A 24552-nucleotide genomic window follows, 5' to 3' on the forward strand; every position below is an offset into this window, starting at 1 on the left:
TGATAGCACTGGTGAGATGTTTACTTGCACCTTTGGCTAGAAGGAGTCATGGACAGGCGTGGCAGGTGTTTCAGGATAGTGGTGGAATAATAGTTTGGAGTTGCAGACTAGCGACATGATCGTGTGCATTTTATATTGACTTGATTGAGAATAGGTTATCACCAGTGACTGGTGCCGGCAAATTAGCAGGGTTGTCATTTTGTGGGAAGTTGTTTTTGGTAATATGACTTGGCTACGTGAGAATTGGCAAGGAGGATGCTATTAGGGTGAGTTTGAGAGAGGGATTGTTGTTCATCTCATTAGGCAACCTATTGTGAATGAGATAGTGGATGAGTTAGTTAACTTTCTTCCAGAGTGCTTTTATTTCAAGTTCAAGGGTAACCAGTTTTCACTGTGCACGGGTGGGTTGTTTTGGGGGGCATTTAGCTTTTCTGAGTTGCTGGGTTGTGGGAAATTTCCACAGGGGATTGTGATGTGGAACCCTATCTTAGCATCATGACTGACTGATGTTTATTGCTTTATGTAAAAGCACCGTCTACAGACAGAACTATTAAGGTGTATAGCATTCCACTACTTAATGTATGTATTAGATGTGCTACGATCGTATGGTATGCACATTTAAAAATATTTGGAAACATTTCCTGTGATTCTGTCCACAGGGCTTTCTTCCCGTGCATCAAATAATAAAATAAATATTTGTCTTGTAAATAAGGTTAAATGCTGACTAGTACTGTCCCATTTATATGTTCCCGTCCCACCGCATCACATCCTGTTTCCTGTAATCCTCCCTCATTTAGGTCCTGCACCTCATGCTTGAAAGTCTACGACCAAAATAAAACTAATTTCAGTAAAGTGCTCTGCTGGCCTTTCAATATTGTTCCATATTTGAAAACCCTATAAATACTGTATACATTTCCTTTCAAAAGCTGCTTTGTGTTCACTAAATTTAGAACACTATTATTAACCATTAACTTTAGGAAAATATACAAAAGAGGACATTTAAAATCAGAAACTGTTTTAAGGTGGAATGACTAACAACATAGTGGACAATGGCTGGAAAGATGTGTGACTTTTCATTTTTGAGCTAGCACAATTGGTGGCATCACTGGGCTTTTGCACCAAATCACCCATTACCAATCTGCACTTCAAGAAGGGAGCCATGAATGGTATTTACATACTATGTTTATTGACGTGACACAAATATTGGAGGAACATTACCTAATCCAAATCATGTACATCTATAATACTTAGATAGCTGCTTAGAAGTCGGTCATCATCAGCTAAGAATCCATAGTTCAAGGTTCCACACAGTTCAAAAACCTTCACTAGAATTCGGCTTCTGAAGGTAAAAAAATGACATAGAAAAAACGGAATTCATAATTTTACCGAAAAAAAGTGTTCACAAGAATATCCAAATGGTGTCATTGCTGTTGGTCTTAAATTGAAAAAAAATGGAAATAAGGGCTTATATTTGTAAAAATCCATATGTACAATGTTTGCAGCTTTATATACAGGAACGAATAGAGGGACGTTTAGAATGAGCGCAGTGGTTGCAGCTCACATCCACGCGCTAAACGTGTTCTGAAGATTCATTAATGTCTTTCTCATTGGTCAGATAAAAAGGATGAGCATAAAACACCCAAATGGGTTAAAGTTTTTCCAGCAATGAAGGAATGTTTTGTCTAGCATCCAAATGTGCTGATAGGTTCATGTGAGCAAATCAGGGTGCTCCCGCCTCCAAATACTCAGGGTTTTCTGCTATTGAAAGCAGTAGAGTGCCATTAGTCTTAGATTCCCTAGGGAAAAAGTCTTGTTGGTAGTCTGGGTTGTCAAGACTAATCTGGTGGTTCTCTTGCTGGTCCCATAATTCACCTTTGCCAGTGCCATTGGTCATGAAAGGATGGGCTGTGTTCAAGTATTCAGGGTTGTTGACGGCCATGCTTTGGGGGTTCTGGTACAGGTAAGCCGTCGGAGACAGAACAAGTCCCAGATTGTGGTAGACTGGATTCTGCACATTGGATTCACTTGGCCTTTTGGAAACAATTTGGTTCACGTATTCTAAAAAGCAAAGAAATGAGTTAAAGTTATAAATTCATCTGAAACATTCATAAAAACCGTCTGGGTAAATACATAAAAAATGCCTAACAATTTTACAAAATGACAAATACAGTACAAATTATCTTAACTTTATGGTTACAAATTTACGAGAACAGAGAATGATTAGTCTCTTGACTTCTCGTCAGGGCTTTATCGATGTCAACATTGAAGTGGGAGAGGAGCCTGCAGCCGCGGCCCGTGCAGGTAAGAGCGGTGTGACGGTGGGGCGGGTGGGTAGGATTTCGACGGACGATGATGAGGGAAAATTAATTATTTATTTAATTTCCGCTCGTCATCGAGCGTTGAAATCCCCCCTCCAGCCGGCCTCACTGCCCCACTGCTCTTTCCTGCACGAGCCGCTGCTGAGCCTGAGATTTCTTGACAAGTTACGGTGCTGTGTGAGAAGACTTTGGCACCCAGACTCCTTAAGTAGGTTGTTTTCTAATAATGCTTATTAAAAATAGTGCTGCACATTTCTTGTGTGTGCTCAGTTAAAGAAAAGGGATCCCATTTAAAACCCTGTATCTCTGTACAACTTGTATTACTGTTACATTCCAAATGCAAACTCTTCTGGATAAGTACAGTAGAGATTTGTGGGGCACCATTTGTCTGTTTTCCCTGTTCAAAATGGCAAGTTGATGTACTTCAGATTAGATTGGGGCCAAGGGAAATCTACCCAGGGTGATCAGAATTGCCCCTGACATGCAACAAGAATTATTACATAATTTTCCAAAGTCGGATCAGTATCTTGTGGTGTGTTACTTCTGGTATGAAGTCACTGGTCCTCAGGGATGTGATGTATCATTGTGCTATTTGGAGATTTTGAAAACAGAAAAGCGACTCTACCTTATTTGTTCGAAGGCAGTGTGAAAGACATGCTTGATCTGTTATTTAAAAAAGCATGGTTTGAAGGGAGATAACGGTAGGCAGGGCAAGTGGGACTGGAGTGAAGTGAGAAGATGAGTGACTCTGAGTCCAAGCAAAGAGCGGTCTATTCTTCCTGCGCAGAAGAAGGGACCATAGCTAGATGCCCATGGGGAGTAAGTAGAGATGGAGGTCAGAAATATGAACAAGGTCTCCCATCCAATCTGGCACACATTGCAGGAGAACCACACATTTCCTACCATTCTAACAGGATAAAACGTAGCAAAAGAACCAGATCTCTGGCCTCACACCACTGCCAAAGCATGTAAGCCATGTCTGGGGGCTTAGTGGACTAATGCGTCCACTGTAGGGGCCTGTGTTTGACCTCCTGGTCATAGATTCAAAACCCAGCGGGTCCACTTCTCCTTTCATCCTTGCGAGGTTGATAAAATGAGTACAGTTGGGTAACAATAAACGTCTGTTATTCAGCACCAAGATCCCCTTCTGGGTGAACTTGCACTTTACAAATACACATGTAAGCAAGAGCACACTCCAAATTGGGGCAGCTATTGATGCCATGGCAGCACTATTAGATTCCCTTTCCAGCTGCATACAAAATCCGACAAAGGGACAATAGGGAACCCCTGTAAATGGCGATAGCAAGCTAGCCAAGGACCACCATCCAGTGGCACCAGGAAAAACATGTCTGACTTGTACTTGACTAATAATAACTAGGCATGTAGCACAAGACAGCTCGACTTTCTGCCACTTCATTGTAAATGTTTATTGCTGCACAACTGACCATATTTTTCAACTCTTAACGGAACGAAAGATTGATTAAAAAGCTGTAAGGATCCAAATGTTGCCTTGCATTTCACATGCAGTTTCTTGAGGTGTGCATAAGTCATTTTACCAGGAATTCAATTTGGGCGGACTGCTTACAGAAGGATCTCTACAACAAATCGTCAACACCCCTATCTACCTCACAGAGAAGGCAAATCTGTGACCTAATGTTTCATGCACTCCTTTAGATCAGATACACTACACCTCCTATCTTATGACGATTTAGAACTGTGACCAGAGCTTACACGCAGACCTTTGAGTCTAGCAAATGCACTCTGCGACCAGCAAGTGCAGTACCAACACCCTTTATTTATAGCGGGTCGGAGTCACAGTGCAGCATGAAGCACTACCTATGAAACTAATTATCTTTCATATGCTGCCCTATAACTAAATAGTGCATGACCATGGGAGCCAGATTATCAAATTATTAGTGGGGCCGTGCCAGGTAATATAAACTGCATTGAAGTCAGAACCTCAGGATGCCCTGTGCTGTGGATCAAATTTCTAATTGAAAGAACCGGAGATTGACTACTTCCCCAATTCCCTTACACACAAATAAGTTCCTAATGCATTAATTGTATATAGCACCAGCCAGCAAGCAATGGCACCCATGCTGTCCGACCTTTAACTTGGACAGCGTGGAACAAACCCTGAAAAAATGTCGGTTCTACTTATTCTTGGCAGATGTTTTTAGAAAGGTAGTGTAGAAATGTGTAGCAAGGCGGTAGGTTTACAACACAGTTTAATATCACCACAATCACGAGAATAATTCTGTCAGCAAGAGTGCCACCTGTTGCTCTCTACTGGGCCAAGATTTAAGAAAGCAACCGCGCAAATCGAATGGACGGAAGAGAATGACTCTGGCCTGTTCCCACAATACTGCAGTTTTAGCCATTCACATTGAATTAGAGCTGGGAGCCCTTAGATCCTATTCACGCCGTCAATTCTGGCTGCCCAAGTTGAAGACACTTAGCAGGAAAATGGACCAACGTATATGAAGTTCTTGTTGAACAATTTCTATCCCTCCACACATCTACGATGACCGAATTTATCAGGATAATGTAAATTTTAGTCGGTGACGACTGCATTAATTAGAAGATTTTATAATATAGATGCACTGAAATATTGAAATTCTGTGCTCTCAGTAATTAGATTAAACAAAGCGGTAGAATGCCTACTGGACATGAACATGTTACACTAACTAATTAAACTGTAAGCGCACCATTAGTTCGTAACAATAATTGGTGAAACTAACTGATGGGAAGTACACAGAACTTTTTGCATTCACGTCTGGATCAAGCGAAAGTAAAAAGATAACTGGTAGGTGGGCTAACGATGTACACCATGAAAAATTACATTTTAATATATGTTATTGTGGTACATTCCTTTAGTTCAAAACACCATAGCTAATCACTGTTCTATATAGTTAGCATGTACCTTAATGTGATTTCAAGTAGGATGTTTGTCTAGATAGATTGTGGTATGAAAACTGCAACTCTTATAATATAATCAACTTAATATTCATTATGTGTTTGCACACTTTATTGGAAACTGGCAGTCAGAGTCACAAAGGTTGGTGGCAAATCTTGCTCCCATACGATAACTTCCATTTTAAGAGCTATTATCAACTTTTAATTGATTTTTCAATAATCCCATTAGTAGTAATGAAAATCTATGACAGTCTTCGATTTCCATGGCAACTCAAATATGTAACGTTTTTGCATGAAGAATTGTAACAAGGAATACGGTTCTGCATGTCATGCATAAATGGAATGAAAATGTTCACTTGTAAATTATCTGTTTTTGTTTCCCATGTAGAAACGACTCCTCTTACACCCTGACTCAATATAGGGGTTTTCCAATTCCCAACCCATATTCTGGATAATGATTTACTCCTCTTGCCAGGAGTAGTTTGCTGTGCATATTTAACATGGGCATCCACATGGATCACAACATTGGCTAGCATCTCTAGTAAAGTACATGCTTATAGAGGAGTAAAACAAGGCTGTGTTTCAGTTTCATTATTGTTTAACATGGGCAGTGCCACCTTTAATATCGTTAGTGTATGCCACACGATTGGTAAATCGCACAGCTCTGGTTTGTTCGAGTCTGAGGGTAAATGCTTTTTAACCATATTCAAGTTAGGTTACAACACTTGTAGCAAGGAATATAAGACTATTGTAATATCAGCCTTCTCCACATCGGCATATAAAAAGTACAGAGATTTGAGAAATATGATTTTTTCTTCTCAATGAGCTAAAAAGGTACTAATTTAAAGGTATTGTTGAAAATAAGTACATGTGTCTTATAACTGATAACAGATTGACCTGGAAGAAATTTCTAGGTTTGAAAAGAACAATGTCCTAACCAATTATGCCAAGTCTGGCTAAATGCAGCTACGCTTTAGTTAATAGATTGGGCCAGTTTCTAGTAAATACCCACAACACCAAAGTGGTCTGTTTTCTTACACGTGTTGCAGCAATATGGGCCTAGAATAAAACTGCATAGTTTGATCAGGCCGAAAAGCAATGAGCCTGAGAAAAGCTAGGCCTGTACGAGCCAATCGATGTTCTGCTTTGCTCAGAAAAGGCAAGATCCTTTCAGTTTTGATATGCCTAATCTCGGACATTAAAACTTTGAATCCACATTGTTTATTTGCCGTGTACAAAACGACCTTGAAAAAATCTCTCAACTTTCATTCAGGGTGGGTTTAGCAAAGACATTTGGACTATGTCAAATGATCCTTTTATTACTAAAACTTTATTCAAATCCCCATTCAAGCAAACACGTTATCTGTGGCCATTTGATGCAAACCAAGCATATTTGCTGCAACAGTTCTTACTACCTCTTCTTAAATATTCTTTCATTAAAGCCCTTTCTTTTAAACTGCATCTCCGATGTATCCTCAAGTATGCAGAATTTGTATTATGTTTATTATGTACCGATTGCCTTCTTAGACTTGCTGACTAAGGGACTAGTCACTAATAGCAGGGTGGTAACTCTACACTTAAAATTACTGTCCTTGTATGGTATCACCATGCATGCAAAATTATTGCATGTGTCTACTCGAGTGTTCCCCAATACTGTGCAATATCCCAGGGCTAAATTCCAGAGTTTTTTGTTTTCAAACTGAGGTAATGTGTCTGGGTTTTAGTGCACAGCTTGGGTGTTGTATGTCCAAGAAACTTGTCATCCAGTTTTATTATGATTGTTATGGTGGGATTGAGAATATCATTTCTCTTGTAATCGAGTAAAGTGAAAAGTACTTCCAGCAAACACAACTTTGTGCAGAATTGAAATAGCTAACCTGAACTTCATTGTACATAGTATTATTGTGCAACATGCTGATTCCTCAATGTGTACAGTTTATTTTTCCATTTGTAGGGAGGCTCCACCTTGAACAAAAAATTTGACGTACTTGTGTACATTGAGACTCAGAGGTGTATAATATTGTGTTTCAGAATGTCTGTACATTGCATTGGGGAAATTGAGCAGTGGGAATATCTGAAGTGTTGACAAAACAGCACTCAACAATTTCAGACTTTTGGCTGTATATTTTTTTCAACTATTTATGGTTACAGCCTGTAACCATCAAAGCCTGTGGATGTTCACTTCATTCTGCAGAGCCATGCCCTTGGAAGGCCCACTTTACTGCCCTCATTGTTCCTGTACCGCCTCCCATCCCACCTCTCTGCTACTGCTCTGCGTCCCTTTCCTGTTTTCACTTGGTTCTTTTCAAATAAAAGTTTTCTTTCACTATCCTTCAAAACTATATGTTGCTGTTAACTTACTTTGTCTTTTAGAGATTTGTGCTGAATATAAGTATTTCTGAAAAACTTCTTTAGCTAGCTATGTTCAAATATTAGAAACTGACATTTTAAAGACTGTACAGAACAATTTTGGGAAATGGTATACAATATTTTGCAACATAGCAATACTCCTGTAATGCGTTTGCAGAACAACTCTCTCTTGCAGTTATCTGCATAAAACTTTTTCTTTTATACAAACATTTTTCCGTCACTGAGAGCTAAAGCTTTATTTCAGTTGAGCCTAAAAATATATTCAGTCTTACACCTACTTTCATGGCTCCGACATACACACAGGGAGGTTGTTGCACTTAAAAACATGCAAGACATTGCAATGGATGGTGAAGTTTGAGGTTGTGTGTGGATACCATGGGAGCTCTTGTCCCTTATTTAAGGTACTGGTCGCACCTCACAGGGTTGCGTAGAAAGCAATCATTGAACCAGTCCAGACTCCATAGAGCCCACTTGAGATCTCACGAATGTCGCCAAATAATTTCCAGCTATTAATTTTATACGCTGGAAAAAAATGTAAATGGAAATTTAAGAAATTGTCAAAAAATGTGTTGGATCGACACAGATCAACTAGGGCACAGCAGTTATGTGAGAGGAAAACTGAAAGATGAACACCTCCCAAACCTCGCATGAGCTTATGATTTCACATTTGACTTGAGAGTCATATACTAACCAGGCGCAGGCAGGAATCGATCATCAATGCTGTCGTCTTGCAGGATTACAGTCGGATCCGAGCTGTACCTTTGAGCAAAGCTATCTTCTCTCGTGGGGGGTCCCTGGAAGATTTAGAGTAAAACATGCAAACAGTTAACAGAGATGACCGAACAGCACAGGCCTAACATGAGAAGGACCATCAGACAATTGAAGATATGTAGACCTTGTCTTTTTGTCATTTACAAAATTATGCACAAGAATGACTCTTTAGCTTACCTTAAACATTTTCAACGACAGAGCTACAACAAAATACACAGATGCCAATATGGCTGCTATCAATGCTCATTTGGATTTATTTTCTCTGATGAAATTATTTGAATTTTAGCAATGCCTTATGATTTGGTAAACAGTTTCATGTTACAATGTTCAGGGAATAGTGGCCTTGCATTCAATGTTACAAAGAGACAGTGCACCGTCTGTGGAGCTGGCAACTAATTTGCTGGGGTCTATGTACCGAGCTGAGGTAAGGTGAATGAAGACCCCGCACTTCTTTAACATTGGGGATATTTGTCCTAATTTTTAAAAACTACGTTCGAGCCATGTATTGCATCACTGCACTCGAGATATTGCAAGGAATCATTTTCAAAATAGATTCAGCTTAGGCTGATGTATAGGCTATTATGTATGTATATGTATATGTATATATATATATATATATATATGCATATGTAGGTATGTATAGAACCAATTCCACTGAAATCTTATCAGGGCACCGCCCAAGTAGATTGGAGTGCACTGTTAGCACCATAGAAAGAAGCCCTGAAAGGGTTATGCTGAGCGATTGTCCATAGCAGCAAAGAACAGTAAAATATAGATATAAAATACTTGTTGAAAAACGGTTGAAAAGGCACTTAGTTGATGATGTCTTCCTCGCCCTGATACATTTCTTAAATTCAGTGGCCACGAAGGTATTTTCAGCAAAAGTGTGTGAGTGATTGCGCAGGTGTGTGAGCGGTTGTATGGGTGTGTGAGTGGTTTTGTGGGTGTGAGTGGTTGTGGAAATGGGCATGTGAATGGTTGTAAGGGTTTGTGGCCGGGTGTGTGAGTGGTTGTATAGATCTGTGAGTGTGTGTGTGAGTGGTTGTGTGAGTATGTGTGTGAGTGAGTGGTTGTATGGGTGTATCAGTGGTTGTGTGAGTGGATGTGTAAGTGGTTCTGTGGATAATGTCATTAGTGATGTTTTTTGAGATGTCATCAGTGATATCATGGACCATGTCATGAGTGATGTAATATGTGAAGCCATAAACAGTGGATTGCTGGGGGTGTAAGTTAAAGTTAGCTTAGGTAACTATAACGTCTGAATTTCTATGGTTTTGTACGAGTGAAATCTGAGCCTAACTATAACGTCCCTGCAGCCTTTGCTTTTTCAGTAAACTTCTAAGGTATTTTTAATTCTATTTTGTAGATGTAACGTCCTTGTAACCTTTGGTTTTTCCAGTAAATTTCGATGTTTTTAAAATGTTATTTCCTAATTATAACATCCCTGAAACCTTTGTTTTAAGGGAATTTTGAAGGATTTCTTTTGTTTTATTTCCTAAATGTAACCTGTAACATTTGAGAGGGGTGTTTTTGGCTGTATGGGTCTGTGAGTGGTTGTGTGAGTGGCTGTATGAGTTAATGAGTAGCTGTGTGAGTTGCTGAATGGGTCTGAGTAGGTGTGTGAGTGGCTGTATGGGTCTGTGAGTGGCTGTATGTGTCTGTGAGTGGGTGTTAGTGACCGTATGGGTTTTTGAGTGTATGTGTAAGTGGCTGTATGGGTCTGTGAGTGGGTGTGTGAGCCGTTATCTAGGTTTGTGAGTGGGTGTGTGAGTGATTGTGTAGGTGTGTGAGTGGGTGCGAGAGCAGCTGAATGTTTGTGTGAAAACACTTCCAAATAAAGCTGGCATGAGTTTGTGTGCAAAGTATATCTACAGAAGTCAGCAGCACCCCACCTTCATAGAGCGCATTTCGGTAACAATGACACATGGGCTGTCACATCCGAAAACTTGTCTTTGTGGAATATGCTCCACTTTCTGGTGCACACAGTTTACTCTAAAACCAAACTTTTCCTTTTTCCGAATGTGAGTCGATCCACTTGTACTGGAGCAATATAGTTGGACACAACATCGGTGTTTGATGCTGCGTGGTCTTCCAGGTGGTCATGAGAAGGACAGGGTTGGGTGGAGGGGCCCGGTGCCTGCTAAGAGGGTTTCCACAAGCTTGCCACCGGGCCTGCAAACTTCGTCCAATCTTTTGAGGGTGAATGATTGGGTTTTCCTTGCTCATATTATCTGACGATTGCCCTTTTATTTATTTATTTTTTGAGGGGGAGAGGTGGGTATGTTGTAGCATTCTTTATACTTTTCACAGATACTTGAAGGAAAACACCTCCAAACTATTGTCGGTTTATGAAATAAATGAAGCGGAAGGGGTGACAGCAAGAGTGTTCCAAAGATATCTGCTTTACTGTGCATCCTTAACATAACGTTTCATTGTCACACCCATCAATTACTGAAAAGTGAAATGAGCACATGAGCAAGACTCGTAAGAGTTGAAATGCATTGGTTTTTTGCAGTGTGATATTAAATCTGTGAAATCGACTGGAGACTGGTGTGCAGCAGTCTTTTTTCATAAAGTGGATGTGAAATATATATATTATATATTATATATATATATTAATATAAAATATATAATATATATATATTTCTTTTTACCTAAACATACCCCAACCCTTAAACCTTACCACCTTAAACCCTCAAAATTCCCTTGTCACTCAAAAACCCTTACTGACCCTAAACCCTTAAAGTTACCCTAGCCACCCAAAACCCTTTACCCAACCTAAACCCTAAAAATGCCCTTACCACCCAAAAACCCCATACCCACTCTAAACTGTAAAAACGCCCTTGCCACATAAAAGTCCATACCCACCCTAAACCATAAAAAGTCCCTTGCCACCCAAAAACCCATATCTACCCGAGACCCTAAATATTTCCTTACCACCCAAAAACCCTTACCCACCCTATCCCCTAAAAACTCCCTTGCCACCCAAAAACCCATACCCACCCAAAATCCTTAAAATACTCTTGCCAACCAAAAACCTACACCCACCCTAAACCCTGAAAACGCCCTTGCCCTAGCATACATATCTATCTATCCATCCATCCATCCATCCATCCATCTATCTATCTATCTAAAAAAACACCTGTGAAATACATACATTTTTTGTGGTAATGGCATGCGTTGTAAAGGCATATGTGGTAAAGCGCATGTGTTGTAATGCATGTGTTGTAATGGCATGCATGGTGAGTGCTGTTTCCCATCACAATTTGTAGAAACATCCAGTAATATTCTAGCTTTATTCTAACTATATAAGGAGTGCAAAAAATAAACATGTTTTCTCCGTTTGTTATTGTAAGCTAGAAAAATAGAGCAGAAGAAAGAGTAGCAGCATGCGGTTTTCGTTTTGAACAGCTTCTTCAAAATTATGCTCCCTAACCTGAACTTCACCTGGCTGCTAAGAACTGGACTATAATAACTTTAATATTCGCGTTCTGGTGTCCTTTCCAATAATCGACGACTGGGTGCGTCACAAGTGACTGAATATGAATAAATTAGAGTCTGGCGTTTATAAAGATTGCAGTATCTTATGTATAACATCATTCACAGGCTCTATTTAAAAAGTTCAAAACTAGTTCATTACATTAAAACATCCACTGTTCTAAATATTGCCGATAGATGGCACTAGACGACAATGAATAAAATATTACCAGCTGTGAATTTTCCCAAGATTGATGTATATGCTTTGACTCTTGTACTATTTAATATAGTTAAACATTGACTAGAGCAGCTAGCGTTGGGAAACTTCAAACAACAAGGGAACAAGATAAACTGTTCTCAGGACACAAACATATTTGCAACATATAATGGAGACAACTCAGGTGAACTCTATGACTTGTGTGTCAGTACCAGAGTTGTCTCCTTTGGTGCTAAAAATGTTTCCCCTATTTTAACTTATAATTGCATAATCAGGCCTGTCGTCTCACACGGTGCTGTAGTGTGACACACGGCTTCATGCCTCATCACAGGGTCACGCGTTCCATTTTAGTGTGTGTGAACTCTCTCCCAGCTGGGCCCCAATTAAAACCTTCACAGGACGCGCAGTTGCGTCCGGTGAGTTCCTTACTATTGTGGGGGACGGAAGCTGTGTCTGTTAAGACAGAGCAGGGGGTCCAAAGACTCCCCCCCCTCTCAAAGTCCATGCCCCCTTCTCCATGTACACTCACACGGTGGCAACTGTTCTTAGGTTACTGTTCTTAGGTTGGCAGGCCTGTATTTAAGTATATTTGCTGCAGAGCCGCAGGACAGATGTCCTTTTAATTTACAATGGCTGTAATGGGTAGTTGGTTTTACGGGCAAGAAGGAGGCTGGAAAGAAGCTACCGGAATTATGCATTTCTGTGGCATTTTTCATATAATTATGGATTTGCTGCATGTGCCATATGTGCCTTTATGTGCAGCATAATTTATAGATTTTCACAGAAAAAAATGTTTCTTGCTGAAAAGGATGAAAACAACTTGGCGGCGCGTTGCAGCGTAGAGGAAGGTCCTTTGCAAAGATTGACTGGTCAGTGGTCACCTAGTTGCTTGTTCCTGCAGTAAGGTGGTAAACTGGAACTAATGAGTTGAAACCTTTGCACATACAGTGTTAACACGTGTAAAAATGTGAAAATAATTGTGATGCAAGCAGGGAAACCTCATTTTGCAGTAAAAACAGTCACTGATGGAGGTGATGTGGGCCAGGCAAAACCCTGGGCCCTGGTGTCAGCGAACGTGTTGCACTATTGATGCTCCTGGGAGAACGGCGAGGAAACATGTATCTTTAAATTCCGGCCTGCTGCTGTTGTGGCTACTCTTTTGTGAAGGTCAGTGGGTGGGAATCTACAAGAGGGTTACCAGAAGACTTAAATCACCGAGAAAGCAATGTTGTATTTTTGGGCCTTTCTTTTACAATTCCCTGTTCTCGTGTGAGTTACTTCAATTGACCATTCGAAGTGAACCAAAAGCACAACTGCCAGAAAAACAGCTGGATGTCAAATGAGATTGCAGGAAAAAACACTGCCATCCTCTGGTTAGTCATCTGGTGTCCTTAGCCTCTGCCCAAATAAAGCTGGGTTTGGCGGCTCAGTGGACTAATGTGTTCACGGCAGGGGCCTTTGTTCGATCTCATGGTCACGGGTTCATATCCCGGCAGGTCTACTCAGCCGTTCATCCATCTGAGGTCGATAAAATGAGTACCACTGAGTTGGGTAACAAAAAACATCTGTTATTCAGCGCCAAGTTGTTTCCGGCTTAACCTGCGCTTTACAAAAACACGTTATGTTATGTTACATATCTTTAGAGCTAAGCCACAGAGTCTTTAGCTGGTTGTGTCCAGTGTCAGCGAACCCAAGGATTGATAAACTGGGGAGTGTCCCCAGTGACAAGACCACATTTTGATTGTCCTGGTAAAATAGAAGTGCCACAAACAACAACGGTAAATGCTGCAAGTGGCAGGAGTCTGAGAGAAAAGAAGTGAACTGACAACTTAGTGGCGTTCTTTTAAGATGCCAGAAATCACCACCTTACATGCACACACAAACAAAAGTCTATTACCAAGTTGCTTCTTCTGTGACCACTTTACGATGTAGGAAGAGATTTGGAGGAAATTTACCACTGCTGAAGGTGAAGAGAACAGAGAAAACAACAGGAGCAGCTGGTGCAGGTAAGCGTGGTGAGGCGCAGTGAGAAGAGACGACAGGCGACGAGAGAAAATTAAATAAATAAAAAAAGAAAAACACTTATCTTGCGCTCGCCTCATCACCGAGTCGGTGATCCGGTGAGCACAAGTTAAGGTTTAGTCTTTATTTAAATGTAATTTTCCCTCATCGTCTGTCAACTCCGCCCCACAGCGCTTACCTGCACTGGGCACTCCTGGAAAACAATGGGATCTTTGGAGCAAATGATCATCTTAATATTAGTATGAACATTTCTGTACATTTATCCGATGAAAACGAAATAAGTTTTCTGAGCTCTGCAAAATGCTGGGTTGAGCCTGTCCATAATGGGCTCTGAAAGGAAGAATGCAATTGTGAGTTTTTATTCATAGGTTGTTTACCATTGTTTTAGCTGAAAATACTTTTAGGCCATAAGTATTGCATATCGTATAGGAGGGCCATTCCTGAAGAAGAGCTGCTAAAAATGCATTGGCAAAGCCAATAGGTCAAGTGTTGATAAGATGGTGGGTTGGTTTAACTTATTTTTTATTGCAAGCATATGCCACAAAATATATATAAATAAACGGAAAACACACCCCTACCTAACCGTGACCTCATATGCTTGCAATAAAAATGTTAAAATGAGAAACAATGAACTGATGCAGCTGTTTTACTAGCAATGAATTTTAAATAACAAGCCGTCAGCTGCAACATGCATGTTATTAATTATAATACATGGGATTCTGTAATACCTGTATAAATGTCAGTCTCTAATTTCTTTACAACTGACAACTTGTGATGCACTTAGTCACTGATTATAAAGAAAAGACGTCAGAACTCACTATTATAAGTCATTATAGTTGAAGTCTGACACCACAGTGCCATCCGTCTATCCTCTCCTTGTGTTTGCTCTGTTCGCCCTAAGTTGGCAGGGTATGCCCGGACGTGGAACTCATGCTCACTATGCTACTGGATTCCAGCTAGCCTGGCTGAGGAGAGGTGTTACCCGAAACCGGTACCAGGATGCTTGTTTCCGGTCCAAGGAAGACCTAGCTTGGCAGTTCAGGCTGGACTGTTCCCATGAGGCACAGGGTCAAGACTGATTTACCTATGGCTGGGTCTGAACTGGGATGGCGAAGTGAGCTAAAGAACGATGATGGATTCAACCCAGATCTGTGACTGTGGGTGAGTGTGAGTGTCTGAAAAGTTTCAACTCTCCGTCTATCATCTCCTGGTGTTTGCATCACAATGCCAGAGCCAGCAGCCAAGTTGAAAGGCTGTTTAGGTCACAGAGAATAATTGAAGCAGCTGTTCAAAGCAAAGAAAATGGAATGTTGCTTTTCTTTCTTTTTGAAAATAAGTGTATTCATTTTTCATTACAACAACAGCATACTAAATAAAAATAAAACAATAAAACAACAACATTGGCAAGCATTGCACATGGAAGCAATACCATTAACAAGTGGAGGGGCCAGCAGTGTTGGAACCATTACTACCAATATAGAAGAACATAAGAACACAAGAGGATTCCAATCGTATACAAAACCAAAGCACTATCCACCATCATAGTCACCTAGGTGTCCATCTGCTCCCAGATGCACTATGGCATATTCAAACATTCTATGCCGCAACCGTCACAGAAGCCACACGCCTTCCACAGTGAATACCCCCTACCTGTGCCGTGACCTACGAGGCAGCAGTGGGCGAAGAGACTTCCAAGACTGAGTTGTAATAAATAATCTGACCCTCAAAGCTCACTCAAGGACAGACCATCATTATGGCGTCCCATGCAGGCAGGATAAGCACCCTTCGCACTTTTCTGGCCTCTTCCCTGCGAAGTGTCTCCCTTTCGCACTCTACCCAACTCGCCAACTACAACCCCATCTATAGATATCCGGCTCCAGAGCCAATTTCCAGCTCATTGTTAGGAGCAAGAATCAAGGCCAGGTCCAGAAACCTTTCCATAGCCTTCAAGCCACGGCACGGCCGTGAAGGCCCAGTAGACATAGCTGAGGGCTAAGCACAAATTCCCAATCAGAGGCAACACAACCCACTTGGAGGACCAACGTCCAGTACGGTATCAATAAGGGACAAGACGACACCAAGTATAAAAAGCCGGCATCCTCAGCAGACAATTTAGAGGGCACTTCAATGCCACTACATGTAGACGCCTATGGGTAAGGTGAGTCTGATGAAGGTAGTAAAATTGGATACGTTTGAAGTGAGCTTTCCAGGACACATTTGAGGTGTACTCAAGAATCCTCCTTCAACCCTGATCAGTCAGCTGCAACCCAATGTCTATGTCCCAATGTGTGTGATGCTCTGCAAGATCTAAATGGTTTCTCTGCAGGAGAGCCCTAGACAGCAGGGTGACCTCCTTCATCCGACCTGGGATGATGAAAAGAAGGCAAAGGCAATCGAGTTCTGGTTCCTTTGCCATTCCCAAGCTCCACCACTCACGTATTCTATGCACCAGTGTGCAGCACGGTTGCTTTTCTTTCTTCTGCTCTATTTTAGTAACTTACAATAACAAGCAGAGAGAATGTTTATTCTATTTTAATAACTTACAATGACAAACAGAGGGAATGTTTATTTTTTGCACTCCTTCTGTAGAGAAAAGGTAGAATCTTTTTGCATGTTTCTACAAATATTGAGCTACTGCAGAGCTTTTAAAAAAAAAAGAAAACTGACTTGTACTGAACTGTTTCCAATATCTGTTTGCAGAAAATATCTAACAGATTTTTGATGTGTTTAATTTTGCACTGGAAACTTTATTTTTATTCCTCATGTTTGCAAACATGCTCGCTCGTTCACATGAAAGAGCTACGCACCAAGGTTTTAAGTGGTTTCTGGAAATGGTGAGAGTGTGACCATGCATTATATGGGATAAAGTACTCCCTGATATTTTTGATAAGTATATTGCAAGTCACCTTGGAGTTCCATAACACTTTAAAGGAACTCGGCCTTCAGCCTCATACCTCTACATGGTTATAGAACTCCTCGGTGATGTGCAATATCGTTTTATTGTACAGCATGTGGACTTTATCCCTTATATAATTATTATTATCATTATTATTATTATTATTATTATTATTATTAATAATATTATTATTATTATTATTATTATTATTATTAATATCAGGAAAGGGAAAACAATCACCACCTAACAAAGCACTCAAATCACTGACATCTACAATGTTAAAATGTCACAAACACCTTATAACAGCAACTTTATAAAAGGAGTGCTAGCAAATTAAATAGCTGGCTCATATAAATAATTTATAAGGTAAAACCCTTTTGAGCCGAGTTTGTTACTGAAGAGCAGTGAACTATTTTTTTAAGTGTATGTAAACAATGAGCACAGGCTATGTCAATCCCTTAAACTTAAAAGAACCAATGTGTTCAGTGAGCTGACACACTGAATGCCGTGGTGGGCATAAGCAAAATGTGAATGACAATTTTACCATTGACCAAAGCCCCCTTGTGTACGTGTAGTCTGTGTGCGTTTTATGAAAAGCAGTAGTCTGAGACAGCTAAGGTTCTCTCAAAAGCCAGACCTAAATATCTTGAAATAGAAGGAGCAGAAGGCGATCTTGATTCTTTCAGTGCCAGAACAAATTAAAAACTTTTGTGAGTGTGACTGGGATCCAAAGCATCTCTCTTTGTGATGGAGAGCCTGCCAGTCAATGGTTGAAGCTAGTCGGCCCATCCACATATGAATCTACAACGGGCTCTGAGGCACCAGACTGAACTCTAGGCTTTGGGTGATATTTGTGTCTTAAATCTTGAATCACAGGTTGTTAGTTTGAAGTAATAGCATCTACATCTTTCGGAACATCATTTCAAACAGCTTAATTACCTGTACAGGCGATGATAAAGTCAGTCGCAGACACAGGACATGTGCAACAGCTCAACAGGCAATGTTCATTGCTTTGTAGAGCTCTTCACTGTTGACCGTTGCTATGGTGCATTTTACATGCACTTTTACACTAACGCTGGTATTATAAGTGGGAAATATAGCCTAAGGAATAATTTCTGTTTTCAATTGTTGTATTATAGAACAGATTTTTTTTATCCATGAGTCATCAGGAGAATCCTGTGATTCTGGGCAAATTACTTAGGGGCCAATGTAATTCTGGTAGATGCCTGTTGTCCTGCTAGGGTGACAGAGTAAGTTACTCCATCCCCTTGGTGGAGGGACCGGCCACTAGATTTATTAATGACTGCTAAGCTGGCCATCTTTATAAAGCATTACAAGGAACCGCCGTCATAGCGTTTCTTGTCAATGCATTTCGCTTTCTGGTGCACAACTCCATCAACTTGAGTGAGACTGGGAAGATCTGTATGAAATACAGAGGTCTCCATCTATTGTTTATTTTGATCCTCAGGAGGGTCTAATATGTTTCTTGAACTCATGATGTTTCCAATCTGATATGCCTGTGTTAGTGTTTTTAGAGGTGGTAACACTATTGTGTATTCAGGTTCCAGGCTCATTAATATGTTTGATCACTTGCATGATGTTCTCTAAGCCTGACTTGGAGCTTTTGCCTACAAATATAGGAAACATCTTTGGTGTTGTCTTCCTACTGGTACTTTTCTGAGCATCTGTCACTTGAATTTTGCAAGTATCTCCCAAGTGGTCTCTATCATATGCTGGTTTAATGATTTGACTGGTTTGACTACAGTCCATATTCCAGTATTTTTCTTCATCTACCAAAGTTTTTTCTTTTTGCTGAGAACAATCATACTAGTGATCTCTCTAGAGATAGTTTTCTCAGATCCAGCAGTTTATTTAATGATCCACATGATTAGTCTCTGTTGTGATGTCTTTGGATCGATTAGTTTCCTCAGTGACAATCTCCAAGGATATAGGCATTTTGTTCCTGAGCTCAGAGAGATTTAGATTTAAATCTAATACATTAAAGGCTGTTTTTGCCATCAGAGCTTTGCTTGGGTAGAACTACTGTCTGCAAAATGGGTGAGCAGTATATAGTTTGATTATAAATTAAGGTGGTCTGCAAAATATGTATTTAAGCTACAAAAGAATTCAAACACTGTTTTGAGTATTAAATACTTATGGAGACTCACCAGAGACTTGGAATCATATTCATTGTCTCCACTGAGTTTGAAGGAAACATCTGCGAGTTATGGAATGGACTTGCTTTACCTGAACTCTATGTTATTCATGTTCTCTATGGCAGCCAGTTTTTGTTTTTTATGTTGTTATTTTTCTTTTATTTTTCTTCATTGTCAGAAGAGAAATTGAATATATATTTCAAATCTTCCTCACTGATGGAAAGTAGTTCTTTATTGGGCCCTCAAGACAATTTAGACAGAGGAGAAGCAGGTGGCAAGATACAGAAAGGAGAAATAACTTAATCTCTCCTATGGGTATCCCCATATCTGATGGGGATTGTAATTAAATCTTTCTTGTTAACTAAAAAGAAGAAGTGCTCTATTTGGCATATGGGGAGAGGATGTGCCGTAACAGCAAGAGCTGCCGACTTTGGAACTGAGGATCCAGGTTCGAGTCTCGCCGTTGGCTCAACATCCTGTGATTCTGGGCAAATTACTTAGGGGCCAATGTAATTCTGGTAGATGGCCTGTTTTCCTGCCAGGGTGACAGAGTAAGTTACTCCATGTCCTTGGTGGAGGGACCGGCCACTAGATTTATTAATGACTGCTAAGCTGGCCATCTTTATAAAGAATTACCAGGAACCGCCGTCATAGCGCTTCTTGTCAATGCATTTCGCTTTCTAGTGCACAACTCCATCAACTTGAGTGAGACTGGGAAGATCTGTATGAAATACAGAGGTCTCCATCTATTGTTTATTTTGTTCCTCAGGAGGGTCTAATATGTTTCTTGAACTCATGATGTTTCCAATCTTTTCTTCCTTTTTTGTAATGGTTTTAATTAATATTAATGAACACCAAATATAAATCTAATAATAAAGAGGGTTAAAGTGCTTCCCTATCCTTCCAGCAGGTGTAGTGCAATCAGCCAGAACAGTTTGGATAGAGGATTTGTGAATATTAGGCCATGTCTATATGTAGAGGGGAAAAGGTACTAGGCAATTTAAGGCCTTTCACTATTCTGGCATCAACTTGATTTATTTGTGTAGCTGTTTCATGCTTTTTTTATTCCAAGTCAGGCAGGGCTTGACAGGGCACATGGATCCTGGTTTTCAATAGGGTTGACCATCTCACATAAAGCCCTTTCACCTCTAAACACAATGCCCTCTGTAGCACCATCCCTATTAATGCCTGTGTCTGTACCCATGACTGAAGCTAATTCTGTCAACTCTACTGTTCGTGTATGACGCTAGAGAGCGTTTGTTCTCTCTGGAAGCTGACTGTCTTCGGGCCTCAGGATTGCTTCACACAGAAGCACTTTAAACATTTTGGGCTTGATGATCCTAAAATGTTTTCATAGTTTCAATGCCTCGAGTTGTGTGAGAATGCACAGACAAAAAGTGGGAAACCATTGCTCATGTTAAAGCCAGCCTTAACTGTTTATAAACTGGAGGGGAACTCTCTCCCTCTCAGTGCATATGTACCAGTGTACTTGAAGGGATGACAAGGATGACATGGTATGAGCCAAGAAGAAGCGCTTACCTCCCTCGGCTTTCTCTCAAGCAATTTCCCCAGGCACTGATAGTTGTGAGTAATTATTAACAGTAGGTTCAGATGAGGATTACAATGTGATTGGTAATTTTTATTTTTATTAAATACTTTTTTTACAGGCTTCAATTAGTTATTTACTTGTAATATCCTTAATACCAAACCAGAAGGTCCAAATCCAGTCCAGCGGTAGTCACTGCCACCGATGGAGTCAAGTCCAGACTTAAGCTGCTACAACCAGCACCATACAAGCCATTCAGGTTTGTCTTTCGGCACTAACAAAAAATGCATCAAAGCTTGACCATTATCTGGCAAACTCAACCGGCTGTATAGGCTCACCAGGATTCCCCACTTCTAAAGGATTTGCAGTCCTCCCAACACCAAGGGCTCTCTTGAATGGGTGTTCCTATGCAGCAATGCACTGCAGACACTGTCAATCAGCTGCTAGGGACGAAGAAGCCATAACAGCACCTCAAGCATCACCCTGTTGTTGTCTTTTGGCGCAGTAAACAATTGTTGGGGCGTCCATACTTGGAGAGTCACAAGCTTCTATAACTACACACTTACTAAAGGAGATATCAAAGACATTTCCTATAAAGCTGATGCACGTCGAATGCACTGGTTAACTTTCTTGAAAATCCATCGCCTAAAAGCATCCTCACAAGTGCTGGAAAAAAACTCAATTTTTCATGAATGATCAGCTCAAGAGAATTGGAATACCTAGATGAAGTCATCCTGCACACTCATCTACAGATGTAATGTTTCCAGTGACTGACAATTATTTGTCGATTGTTGACACCACAAATTCAGAACACTTTTTAACAAGTTTCCATTTTGGGTCTGCTGTCATTATTGAGGAGTAGAACCTATAAAAACTGTTCTTCTGAGGTTTGCATGATGGTTTGTCCTTTGAAACTGTAATGGCTTTTGTTTAACTTTTATACCGAAGTAGGGATTAAGTATTTAAAACAAGTTTTATGTTCTTCTGCGATTCGACAATGTGCCCGAGCTCTCTTAAATTTGTTAAATTACACAAGGGCTTTAAAGAAAGACATTTAACATTAAATGTGTCTTTAAACGTTTGACCTTGATAGAAGTCACACATTTTTTCGATGATGCTCTTTTAAGATGCACAGAAGTTTGGAATTATATTTTTACATATTTATGAGTGTGCTATGTAAATGTGTATTTTAATAGCTGTTTCTACCAACGGCGTTATAAAACTAATATCAATTGGTTGATTTAAATATTCCATGCTAGACAATTAAAGGAAAACAGCTGAATAATGTTGTTGAATACCATCTTCAGCATGAATAAATAAGCACATGTTGACGAGCTCTTTACTATGCTGGGAAACGAATCAAAAAACATGCTGTCAAGACTATGGAAAGAAGGACACTGATCGGCCAGCTAATGATAAAGGCCGTAAGCTAATAGTTTCCAGATTAACTGGTTTATATCAAGGCCTGCTGTGTATCGCAAGCCACTCTAAAACTAGTAAGAGTGAGTGTTCTGTAATAAACTTGCTTCTTTTACCATAAGGGCGCATGTTTTGTGGAGTCTACTTAAACGTATCTATTTTATACTAATGTGCAATCTCAATGCACAATTCGACTTTACATTCCAAAATAAGGGTCTGCATATTAAGTGGAACTTCCATCTTAGATTAACATGGCATAATGTGTAGGTCACTTTGTTAGAACTCGGGGTCTCCAGTTGGCAATGGTATGCACCTTTGTCCAAATAGGGACCCTTGCGTCTAAGTCAGGGAAAAGGGATTACACTATTGGATAACCCCTGCTCACCCCCTTGGTACCTTGGCACGAGCAGACAGGCGTATCTCAGAGGCATTTGTGAAAACATGTAGTAATACAGTGAAAACACTACAGATGGACCCCACACCGGGTTGTATAGAAATAAGTATTCTTTATATAGACTTATCGCAAGACCACAAACGACAAAAATCCACAATACGGTAATCACAATTAATACTTCATGATGGTAGAAGTAATTAAAATATAGGTAATTCACTTAAACAGTCTTTAGCAACAGATAACCCCAACAGGAGCTATCACAACGTCGAGGTCAAAGAGGTCCCAAAGTACGGTGCTGACCCCGACATGTAAAGCGTCAGGCCCAGAGTCAAAACAGACCCCCACAGAACAGTACCTTGGAAAGCGAACACAAAGACAGCTCACGGCATCAGGGAAATGCAGTGTTGTTGGCGCGTTGCAGTGTTGGTTCCTTGCTTCGGGGGAGATGATGCGTCCGTGTACTGGATGCTTTCGCAGGCAGGGGAGGCGTCGGTTCCTGTCCGGAGAGGAGATGACGTTACGATGGACCCGAAACCACGGTTCCTTACGATGTCATGGTGTCGATGAGTTCTTCGCCACCTTCGTCGAGGATCGGCTCCATGATGATGTCTGTTTTGAAGTCGATACAGCACAGCAGCAGGCGTCAGTCTATGTGTACAGGTCGGAGCAGCACTCACGACTTCACTGGCGTTGGTGTTGCAGATTCCTTCGATAGTATCCCTGAGACTTCAGACAGGAGGCAAGCTCAGTTCAAGCCCTTGGAGAAATATTCAGAAAGATGATGAAAGTTCTGTAGAAGTTCATTCTCCTTTCCTCTGCAATGAAGACACAACTGCAGGCAAACCCAACAACAGCACACTGGCAGAGGATCAGTCCAAACTCCTGCAGCTTCCTTCGGTTCTTCTCCTCGGCAAAGGTTCGTCTTGTGTTCCCAGAAGTGATCTAACTTCTTGGGGTCTGGGTCCCCAAATTTATACTCAGAAATCCTTTGTCCTCTGAAGGCAGAGGGTCCTGTACCTAGTCCAAACCAGTCCTGGCAGTTCTGGTGCATTCTGCCAATGCACAACTTCTTCCTTTGTCAGAGTAGGCCAGGGTCATCAGGCACACCACAGGAGGTGGAGCCAGCATTGTGGAAGGCAGGCACAGCTCTTTTCAGGCCAAGGTGCTACTCCTCTCATGACTCCTCAAGTAGATCGGCCTATTCAGCCTAGTGCAGATTCACCCTGTCTACTGGAGCCCCCGAGACCCTTCACTCACAAAACCAGACACACAATGCACACGCTAGCAGAGGCAGGCTGGATGGTTAGGTAAGAAAATACCAACTTTCTAAAAGTGGTATTTTCAAACACAGAATGTTAAAACCAACTTTAATAAAAGATGCATTTTATCATTCTGAGTTCAGGCATACTAAACTCGAATCTCTACCTCGTCCCTCAGGTCAGCTAGGATTATAAGCTGTTAAAATCAAACCGTCGGTTCTGGCCTATGGGATAGGTAGCCTTGCAATAGGGAAACATGAAATAGGTTGTAATTCACTATCAGGTCATGCCACGCAGATCAGGGCATGCCCAACCTTTTACATACAACACACTCTGCCCGTAGGCCTACTGCAGGGGTGACAGATATGCAGAAAAGGGAAGGTTTAAACTGTCGAGTGAATGCACTCGCCTGGTCGACACAGCAGTCCCAGACTGCATACAGGTTCTGCAATGGCAGGCCCAAGTTACACTTTACGGACTGTGTCCATGGGTGGCACAATCGGTGCTGCAAGCCCACCAGCAGCATTTGATTTACAAGCCCCGGGTGACACGCGGTGCACAATACAAGGGTCTGACAGTAAATCAAATAAGTCAATCATGGAGTCACTAATCAAAACATCAATTTAACACAGGGAGCATTTGCACTATGGCACTGAATAGCAGTGGCACAGGTCTCAAAGCATCTAAACCAGCAAAACATATAGAAAACAGAGGAGGCATCATGTAAAATAGCTAGTCTCACACCAATGGTACCAGGTCTAACACACTTCTTTACTGCGATTCCTCTAGCT

General features: G+C 40.8%; 1 protein-coding gene across 1 annotated transcript in view; it reads right to left on the reverse strand.

Moving 5' to 3' along the window:
- Positions 1-1164: 1164 nt before the first annotated feature.
- The window catches only part of EGFR (epidermal growth factor receptor), a 414372-nt gene continuing 390984 nt past the window's right edge, over positions 1165-24552 (reverse strand). The window contains exons 27-28 of the mRNA XM_086941735.1: positions 8296-8398; positions 1165-2058 (exon numbers count right to left, since the gene is read on the reverse strand). Of these exons, the coding sequence (XP_086797861.1) occupies positions 1721-2058; positions 8296-8398 (441 nt within the window). The 3' untranslated portion in view covers positions 1165-1720. The remainder of the gene's footprint in view (positions 2059-8295; positions 8399-24552) is intronic.

Source organism: Lissotriton vulgaris, chromosome 10 (genome assembly GCF_964263255.1).
Source record: "Lissotriton vulgaris chromosome 10, aLisVul1.2, whole genome shotgun sequence".
In the NCBI taxonomy this organism is placed as follows: Eukaryota; Metazoa; Chordata; class Amphibia; order Caudata; family Salamandridae; genus Lissotriton; species Lissotriton vulgaris.